Source organism: Scyliorhinus canicula, chromosome 19 (genome assembly GCF_902713615.1).
Source record: "Scyliorhinus canicula chromosome 19, sScyCan1.1, whole genome shotgun sequence".
NCBI classification, from domain to species: Eukaryota; Metazoa; Chordata; class Chondrichthyes; order Carcharhiniformes; family Scyliorhinidae; genus Scyliorhinus; species Scyliorhinus canicula.
This window is the reverse complement of record NC_052164.1, coordinates 5,173,802-5,184,273: the sequence shown is the minus strand read 5'-3', so window position 1 is coordinate 5,184,273 and position 10,472 is coordinate 5,173,802. Positions and strand designations below refer to the sequence as shown.

Below are 10,472 nucleotides of genomic sequence, written 5' to 3'. Positions count from 1 at the left end.
GTACAATGTTCCAATGTTGCGCGGGCGCGTTTAGTTGAGGGACAGAATATAAATGAGATAACAGTTACATGCGGTATGGGTTAGACACATATTCAGAGATTACGTGTTCTGAGTCCTGTATTTATATTCGTTGTTTTTCTGGCGATTTGATGGAAACAGCAGCAGCTATCGACCAGCCTTGCTGGGCGCTAGTGGCTAAGATTTCAGTTTATTGTGCTTCTTACTCAGATACTGCAGTCCTCTCACTGTACCACGCTTTATGAATCCACTCTTGTCCATCTCTCACATGCAATAGGCCACACTTTAGATTGTTTTACACGGCTGTTCGGAATACTGTACTCTAGGGTCTAGTTATAAATTTGAGCCTGGATAATCCTCTGCTTATTCTCTTACAAGCAGCGTCCCAGTCATGTCTGTGTAATTATTGCTGCAGTTCTGGATGGAAAATTGCCCCCACGCGTGTCCTGTCCACGTGGCAATAACATGCTACCCCCTCCCGCCCCCCCCCCCCATTGCTGTTATGAAATATTACTCGGTTATGAAACGTAACTAAGTCAAGTTTATCCATACAGAGGTGCTTTCTTTCCATTTTAGATGATATATTTCTCGGGGTGGGTTGTGGCAGCGAGCGGTATGAGAGGCATCGAATCTTTCCTCCACCTGAATTAGTAATATGCGAACAAATGAGTTCCGGTCGGATCTCCAACTCACGTTCCTGGTTGGTTGGCATTGCTTCCAGACGATTAAAAATGTGCGGACTGTACACATTTAACTTTAGTCGCGAAAGCAGATTTAATTGAGGTTGAAAAGGGCAATTCCACCAAATCTGTAGTTAGTTAGGCAGTTGTCAATAAAAATGTCCCTATCTGTCATCGTCAGATTTTTTTTCCTGTTCTTGAAATATTTACAGTTGGGAGAGTGAGACCCCAACGGGGTATACTATTTCAAAGTTAAATCTTTATTTTTTGTTAATACGGATTTTTTTTTTTACTGCGTTGGCGTCTCCGCCTGAATTTGGCAGATATAAATTATTCCCCTCTCGGGAACCAGACAACTTACATAACTCTGCGTTTCTGTACAAACAAGCACCAGCTTAACTCAACTGCTGTTGCAAAAACATGTTTGCATGGGAGATTTGAACTCAGCTGAAAACCTTAGGGGTACATAAAGTCAGGTTTAATGGTTATTTATAAATGACGAGGCGACTGGCCTCTTAGTTCCCAACTGTACTGCAAGCCTGAGATTCCTCTCACACTAATGCGTCCGTCTTTGCTTTTCATCATTCACAATATCCGCACATCCATTGGAAAATTATCTATTCATTTATTTGTTTGATTGTTTATTTAAGTGTCCAACTCGCTAACCCGCAGAAGCAAATTTGAGCACAAAGTGAGTAGGTGTAGTTTGGTATGTAAAGCATTAAGAGCAAACATAGGCCGCAAAGGCTTCGATAACATTTAGAATAGGCAAAAGGAGGAAAGTGTCCGGAATATAAAATCGAAGGTTTATGAAGAGGTGTTGCCATGTCCAGTTGTTGAAAAATACAAGTTTGACGAACTGTAAACAGGAAAAACACCGTTTGAGTAGCTAATTGGATGGATTAAATATGTCTCCGGGCGAAGGGGAAATGCGTCCAACTCTAAATTATATTCTCCGTTAATCCAACAGAGGACCAGAGAGTGAAGTTAGAACAAAAGTTGGACATTTGTTGCTTGTTACAAGCCATTTAAACCGTATTGCTTCGTACAGTGTTTGAAAACCTATGGAATTAGAAACTGCAGATTCCTCACACCAGGACTACCATTAGGTGCAAAATACCGCCATTAGCAAATAAATCAAGCTTAAACTTTCAAAGTCATGTTAGTATTTGTGTGTCAAATATATATATATTCAACTTCACTTCAAACTAACTGTTACTGCTGTGTCCCAGAAGGGATGCTGTAAATGTCACTTAACTTAGTGTCATGATTGAAATCATACATCAGTACGTAACTGTTCTAATAAATGTATGTGCAGCAACTTATCTATCTATCGCAATCATTATAAATGTAGATATTTCTGGAGGTGTCGTCCTTATTCTTCCTGAAAATGAATACATTGTTCTACAGGTGAATTTCTAATTTCAGCTTTCCCCTTATTTCCATATTTCCACTGAATCCTGACTTCAGTCACGGGTTACCACAGGACAGAACTTGAAAAAAGCACAAAGCTCCTCTTGCGTCGCCATACTGTCTGAAAACAACTGCAAATAATAACCTTCTTCTGTTCTACTTTGTCACAGAAAACAGCAACCACATACTTTAGTTTGCACTGGTGAGTATGCTGCCGTGGCTTAGGAGAGGATTGTCTCCAATTGGTTGATAATAGCTGAATAAACAATCTTGTATTTGTCACAATAATCGAGTGTTTCTGAGTCTCATATATGCATCAATTTTCTTCTCATTTCAAAACCCCCGTGATATAGGCGGAGCCTACGGTGGCTGCCAGGGTTTTAATTGGCTGGCTGGGAGGAAGTTGTATGCAGCCGGCTTCTGAGGAGCCCAAGTAAAATGTCAGTTTGATAAAGACCTTCCATCCGCCCCCCCCCCCCCCACCCCCACTCCCGCCCCCGACAGATCTCCCCCCCCCCCCCCCAACCCCTCTCAGCAAATTAAGCTGCAGCTATGTCATGTTCGGAGAATTCTGCTTCCAGCTCCTTTTCAGTGAAGTCTCTAATTTGCTGCAGGAGAGCTGAACCTCATTGTCCCGGGGGTTATTTGTCCTCCAGAGCGGATCAGGGCTACGGGGTACAGGATTGGCAAGTTGGCCTCGCACATCGTAAACAAGGGGAAATGAACAGCCATCAAGGTATAGCTTTGGTTCCACATCAGTACGTGCCAGGCATGGCAGGGTGGGCAACCCTGTCACCATCCAACCACACGGGCCGATCTCAGCAGATAAACACTTATTCTTTCACGTCCGGCGTGAAGGAAGAAGCCAATTATTGTTTGTTAGACGGGGATAAGCACTCGAAGACGCATTCGGACGTTTCAGTCTACCCGAGGGCGATCTCCGAAATCTGCACAAATGACAGTGGCAGAGTTCCCCTGCCCAGTTATTTCCGTTCAGAACCGAGCTACTCATCAAACAAACCGACCGATTACACCCAGCCACCGCCAGTCACGGCTCCGTGCTCGATACCGTCCAGCATTTCCTTCACGTCTTCCTTCGCCACGCCGTCCTCCTCAAAACCAGGTGAAAAGGGAATAATAGTGAGCACTGCAGAGGATCCGGGCCGCGGAGACCCGGGAAAGAATACAGGGGGAAGAGAAAGTACATGTGTACAAGACACATCCCCTTTCCAGTTTCGTGGCTCTGATGAAATACTTTCCAAAAAGGAAATGAAAGGTGGGTAAAATAATGAACGACAGGAAGATAAACATTTACAGGCAGTGGGACCAGGGGTAGAGACAACATTCTCACTCGCAGCAAAGTGATTTTATTTAGGTCATAAATGGGTCTGTTTTTTGTCTCCAGCACAAAGACCCCTCAGTGCAAATTAATACATTGAGTAGTTTATAGAACCGGTCCGTTACGGTAGAGTGAATTACACGTTTAAGTGACCTTTTAAAGATCAAAACAGCGGACCGGTTCCTCTCCTGAAGACTATTCCTTAGTTGCAGTAGAAATCGCTGTAAAAGTTCCCAATAAAAACAACTCACCTAGGCAAAAACAAAGCATTATCAAAACCAAGGCATGTTTAAGAAGAAAACATAAAACTGTAGTTATATCAACTACAGAGACAAATGAAACAGTGGTTACATTACAAAGGAAAACGTTATGTAAATGCAGGCATATACATTTATATAGATAAACGATTTATGAACTTAAATATGTAATCGTCATTATATCCACAGGTTCACAAAATGCATATGTACCATATATTATAATTCATCTATATGATTGCAAGAGTATATAATACACGTATTCACCGAGGCAAACAGATTGAACTGATTGGTTAATTAATAATCCACCCTTGTATTCATCTATCTTTACACATACAGATCCATGTGTGTATATGTGGGCAACTTTGCAGGGATTGCTAGTTTATGTAGATATTTATAAAATCACATATGTATTGATTAATATTATTTTAAGTAAAACCACAAGCAATGGTCGAGTTTGAAGTTTTGAGGCAAACACTGCTTTGGAAACCAACTATATTTTAAATAAACAATTATGGGTGCCGGGATGTTGGATTCGAGTCTGTCAGGCAGTAACTATCCGAGCGATAGTCTATCATTGATTGGTTCATCTATCAAAACAATATAAAGATGCAATTATACTTTCCAAATGCTGAATATAAATAAAATGAAATTGGTCGCACCATGTGATATCTACTTAAGCTCTATTAGTTGCCATGGAGCTCGAGTATGGCGCCTAAGAAAAATTACATCACACAGCGCTGCAGCGGTATTGCGGTAATATATGAGAACTCGCTGCTCAGTAAGTTAGGAATAAAAGAACCACAGGGGTAAACAAATTGAACCGACATGCTAATTTGTAATCCGAGGTAGTCCAAATACTATTTCCTGGTAGGTATCCATGATTCCAATGACTCTGATCTGATTCTAACACAATCTATGAGAACTGAGGTGAGTATAAAAGCAGATATCGGTCGATTATTTCAGAAAATGAATATTGTCTAATAGATAAACAATAAGCCACATTCTGTATCTTCCTGGAAAACATTTTAAATGAAATAACTATAATCCCTAACCCTCCCACCAACCAACCTTGAGCCGCTACATAGGAGGAAAGAAGTGAATAAACACCAGGATGCAATAACTCGGAGGAAGTTGTAATTAATGTGGATCCACCATAACGGATTTCCTCCACCTACTCTCACACACATTAAATGATGAAACATTGCAAAGCAAAGACACTTCGGTAGCATAAAAGTCGGCAAACGCTTTGTAAAACCTTTGCAACCCCTAACAGTTCAAGTGGCTGGTTCCTTCTTTGTGTCTCTGTGGTGTGTTGTTGGGGTCTAAACATAAATGGTGAACTGAAGGGGGCTCTTCTTAGCAAACACTGATGTTTTATTGAGTGTTTGCCTACACAATCAAATGACATAAATGAGGAAACTGTGCTGAGCATCAAGTAACAATGAGGCATACAAATGCATTTATTGTTATGCAAATCTGGGACATGTTAAGCACACGTTAAACTTTGGATTGGAGACAAAGTATTGTGAAGTGGCATAGGTGTCCCTTGCCCCACTGGTTATCCAGAGAGCACCCCAGAAGTTAAATTACCCCCAGTTAAGGAGAGAGAACCATCATGTATTTCATTCGTGTCTCATCTTGAACTCTGTATGGGCGCAATGGCGACATTTATTGATAGCAACTAGACGAAATCAGCAGTGAGCACTCAAACGTCGGACTGAGTATTTCTGAACTGTTAACGTTTTGTTCAAAATAACTAGACTTAGTTGGGGACTGTTATAATTTATCCATATATTTCCCCGGAACTGTGGCGAATCTCCTGATTTCTCTCTTATCAATTTCTTGATCTCCAAGAAAACATTCACTTCTCGTCGCCTTTCAATTCTACGTGGTGCAATATAATTGACTAGTTCTAATCTTTAAATATTTCCAATATATCACCGTTGTGCTCTATTTATTGCACAGCTCTGTTGGTGTGTCCAGTTTCGGGAGGTTTTTTGACTTCCACGGAATTTCCATTCTTAGAAGATGTGAAAAGTCTGTTGGGAGAAAAGCTACACTGTACGACAATATCTCCGCCATCTTTGCTGCATTGAAATAACGTCAGTTTCACACAAAGAACGAATGACGTGACGAACCAGCCAATAAAGATGGAGGCCTTAGATTGAGTTCAAATTTTTACTGTTTTTAAAATTGAACTTGTACATAACAAAGTGAAAGTTAAACGAAATCGTTTGATGCAATTCACATCCATCAGTTGATTTCCACAGTTTATAATAATGTTTTATTGTTATAAAATAATAAGGACAGTTATAACATAAACCCGATAGTAGGATTCATACATATAATTTGTTGTACAAAACAACTTTACAGAATGCTATTAACATACTTTCAGCAGTGAATAATTAGCTGATTGCTTGTGATATATATATGCATTTGCATTTTAATATTGAAACTGAACCCCAGGCCCTGTATAATCCTATTTCTCTCCAGGCCCTTGCTGTTCCGGTCACTTGAACCTTGTTGAGTAATTAGCCACATTTTAAATGCGTTCAGGACTATTTCCTCACAGAATGCAGTTTCCACGTTCACCTCGGGAGCCACTCCATTAGGATAGAGTACTTGAAAAGAAAATGTGACACATGTTGCATTTTTCACCCACAGGATAAATAACAACAAATTGTTGCGCAACATCTTGTAAAGAAAACATATATGGAGAAGCCGAGCGTGATTTCAGACTGATTTGGGAAAGTTGTTGTCATTTTGTACCTTTAGAGCATTAGGTAGGCACAGCTGAAATGGAAAAAATATGATTAACCCCAGACTTTCATGTATTTTGCCACAAAGTATTAATATAAACAGTATGACAAATTCGTATATATGGATTACCATCGGATAGCCAAATCAAACACAATCAACTTTCCCAATATGTGTCCGGCCGTTAACGTTTCCGAATTATTAATGATAAATTCCTGTCTTTGAATAATATTAAAGACAGAAAGGTTCTGGGCACATGCGATTAAAACTAGGGAATGATGATCTGACAGTGAATAAAGTAGGTAAACTAACACATTGAGTTTAAAACAACGGCCTAGTCAATCAATATTCGTGTATTGACCAAAAGCAACATAGGGCAGATGCTGAAAATCTAAAAGGAAAACTGAAAATATAGAAAATACGCAGCAGGTCTTTGAGCATCTGTGGTGAGAGAGAGACAATTAATGTTTCAGCTCGTTCTGATGTATGAGCACGACCTGAAATGTTAACTCTGTTTCTCCCTCCACAGATGCTGCCAGACCTTGTTTACAGCGTTTTCTATATTTATTTCAGTTTACAGACTCTTTGAACTGAGATATTCAGATTGTGTTTGTGTGCTCCTTCTGTGAAACTGAACGAACATTGACTGTCAAGGAACTGCTCCCTGCACCACAAGCGCTATTTATTGTCTGGGCCTAATATTTTATGGATATCGGTCGCTTTATGAGGTTATTAGTTTGGCAAATATATGTACTTACAGAGGCTGAATAGACAAACCAACTTCTTGTGTTCCATAGTTTTAAATCCTTTAAATAAAGGCAAGAGCCTGCCCAATGAGTGGGTGTAATTTCCATTAACGGAATTACATCACCGTTTGCTTATCCTGAAAGCTGTCTATTAAGTGGTTTACCGCACTTAACAACATAGGAACATTAAAAAAGTACAGCACCGACGGAGGTCATCCGACCCACCATACTGGGAAACGTTAAAGGTTAAACAATAGTTTTATTATAACGACATGATTTAATTAAAGTACTTTTTATTACCTGAGGAGTTCAAGTAATTTGTGTTTTATCAGTGCAAACTGTAAATATGTTGATAAACCTACAATTGTATTGAAAATTTGGTACACTCGCGCATTTCAAAAAGAAACATTAAAACGCGTCAACTGTTGCAGTGAAATTAACAAAAGAGATGGAAAGCTTTCAGCAAATAATGCAGAATGGAAAGCTTGATAAAAGAAATCATGAATTTCTGTTGAATACACTTGAACCCATGTTTGTACTTCCCTGCCCTCTGTTCAGCAAAGGATGTATTTCCCTCACTTGCATAAGTCATAACCTTTAAGTGAAAATCCAGATTAAATGCAAAATCAAAGTTTATGTTGTTATGCAACAATTCTGTTCTAAAACAATTCTTAATAACGTCTCTTGGGTAAAACATTAGTTCTGCAAAGTTAATAGAAGTTTAAATGCTCTGAGATATCCCAGGAAATAAATACGATTATTTTCAACTATTGTCAGCAGAAAATTAATATTATCTATTAGAAGTTGAGAGGTTCAACTTACCTGTCATGGTCAAGCTATATTAACTGTGTTTTAAACACGGTGATATGTTTGTCATGACATTTTCGGGCCACCCATGTCTTTTTGTACTGTTAAAAAGGAAAGGCTTTTTATGTATTGTCTGCTGCACCTTATTCCATCACTTTGCATCTTTATCTCGTTAGAAATCAAATACTAATGCAACCTGTATTAGAAATGTTAGGACAACCATTAGTTAGGCCTTCACTGTAGTTAGGTGTCCAGGTGCACGGTCCCCCTTATGAAAATCAGGTGGAACTCTTATTTTGACTAGACATGGAGTTAAAATAGAACAATACTGCGTTATGAAACAAGAGCAAGTGCTAATGAGAATCGGGATAAAGCATGAACGGTTCACATTCCACTCATAGGCCGTGTGCCGACAATCTTACCCCTCCCCGCTCTCAATTGGGATACCTTTAGTCCAATGCCTGAACCATGGTCTCGTTGGCGGTGAAAGAAAGGGAGGAAGCACAGAATCCATTTTATTCTGCAGGTCGTTTGACAATTTGTTTTTCCCGATTGACAGAGAGTACAAAGGCTGAGAGTACGATAAACTGGCTGACGGCGAAGGGCGGAAGGAAGAAACGCTGCCCATACTCCAAGCAACAGACACTGGAATTAGAAAAGGAGTTCCTCTTTAACATGTATTTAACTCGTGAGCGCCGCCTAGAGATCAGCCGGGGAGTGAATCTAACCGACAGACAAGTCAAAATCTGGTTTCAAAACCGAAGAATGAAACTGAAAAAGATGAGCAGGGAGCACCGAGTTCGAGGAATATCGGCTACTTTCCCCAACTGATGAAGGAGCTGGTGCTTTTCAAATAATCTAAAATATACGAGACGGTGATCGACATAAAGCGTCTTGTTGAATCAGTTTCAGTGCGACAATACTGATAGGATTGGGGGGAGGGGAAGAGGTTGCAAGTTCAGAAGTCTAGTCAGTAGAACAACATTGAGGCAGCAAAGGAGAAGGGATATGGCCGGATGAAGGGCTTGCAAGTTCAAAATAACTAAATATAACAAAAAGATACTGCTGCGTTGTTGAAATTGAACACAGTCTGAAGACTCTCGTTTACTGGCCAAGCTCATTAATTTGCCATCAGATAATTTGTATCCTTTCGCTTAATTACGAGGAAAGAAGCAGAAAGTATGTTCCACAAAGGCAATAAAATGTGACTTGCTTTATCCATTTTGTCTTTTTTCTTGGATTTAACAGATGTACAGTTAAGGTTTTGTGCCTACAAAAGTAATCATGTTAATGTCTGCCACTTCCTCTTATTGAGGGGACACCAGAGAAATTCACTCCTATTACAGTACTCCATCTTTGCATACATACTTCACGCACAAGAGTGAAGAACTTGTTAAATTATAGCAAGAAACTAACCTCAAATTGGCAGGCATATTGAAGCAATTAGAGGTCGATTATTATGGGAAATCCTCGGTCTAGCAAACGGTAAATTTTGAATTACTACCGACTCATGGGTTGATTATGATTCGACTTAAAACAAAGGTGTTTCTTAAAACTATGAGATGACGTATAGGTAAAAACCTATTTTCAGAGATAGCGGTCCTATAATCAATCCTTCTTGTTTCTCAATATGCAATATACAAGAATAGTTATTTATATAGGCTATTGAATGGGCACTGAAACAATTATATCAAATAATGTACGATTATTTTCATTTGTATCATGTATATTCAGTAGTTAATGTTTCCAATGTAATATCATTTATGCTTTATTAAAATTCTTCCAAGGGTTCTTTAACACACTGGGCTAAATCGCTGGCTTTTAAAGCAGACCAAGGCAGGCCAGCAGCACGGTTCAATTCCCGTACCAGCCTCCCCGAACAGGCGCCGGAATGTGGCGACTAGGACCTTTTCACAGTAACTTCATTGAAGCCTATTCGTGACAATAAGCGATTTTCATTTCAATAAAGCCTTATCAGTGTTCCTTATCCGTGCATAGACTCAACGTGCGGTTGAATAGAAGTACATGGAAATAACCAAACGATGAAAAATTGCATGTAGATTTCATAGCTATCACAGTACTAATGCTTGCATTTATTCGCGTCTTTGGCGTTGAAATGTCGTAAAATGTTTACGATAATTTGTTTTTGGAATGCATTGAATGTATTGCAGATGAACAAAATACTCTACCGTTGATTCGGCTTAAAATAGTATCTCATAGCTGAAGACATCATTCAAATAAAGATTTGCAGAAGAGGTGAAACATTAATTAGGTCCAAATTGCTTCACATAAGCATTTAACTATAAGAAACAAATATCAAGATGGAACACTTTTTAATGACCTTGTTACAATTTTACGAGAGGGCATGTTCTTATGCAGCTTTTGTCTTCCTTTGACTAACGTCAAATGGCTAAAATATTAATGGACTAACCTTCATATTGGCTCATATCTCTTG

General features: G+C 39.3%; 1 protein-coding gene and 1 long non-coding RNA gene across 2 annotated transcripts; one reads left to right on the top strand and one right to left on the bottom strand.

The window, feature by feature from the left end:
• The first annotated feature begins 2,663 nt into the window (after positions 1 to 2,663).
• Positions 2,664 to 9,286, top strand: LOC119954371 (homeobox protein Hox-A10-like). The gene is made up of 2 exons (XM_038779564.1): positions 2,664 to 3,387; positions 8,577 to 9,286. The coding sequence occupies exons 1-2, from the start codon at positions 2,664 to 2,666 to the stop codon at positions 8,846 to 8,848; spliced, it is 996 nt and encodes a 331-aa protein (XP_038635492.1). The 3' UTR covers positions 8,849 to 9,286.
• On the bottom strand, positions 5,872 to 8,616 carry LOC119954373. The gene is made up of 2 exons (XR_005458219.1): positions 8,465 to 8,616; positions 5,872 to 6,328 (listed from the first exon to the last, which is right to left on the bottom strand). It is a non-coding gene; the product is annotated as an uncharacterized LOC119954373 (long non-coding RNA).
• Positions 9,287 to 10,472: the final 1,186 nt, after the last annotated feature.

Bases quoted from the DNA above. Each gene is read 5' to 3' on its own strand.
- LOC119954371 (XM_038779564.1), top strand. From the start codon at position 2,664: ATGTCATGTTCGGAGAATTCTGCTTCCAGCTCCTTTTCAGTGAAGTCT. The intron at 3,388-8,576 runs GTGGGTAAAATA...CCCGATTGACAG, and splicing joins TTCCAAAAAGGAAATGAAAG to AGAGTACAAAGGCTGAGAGT.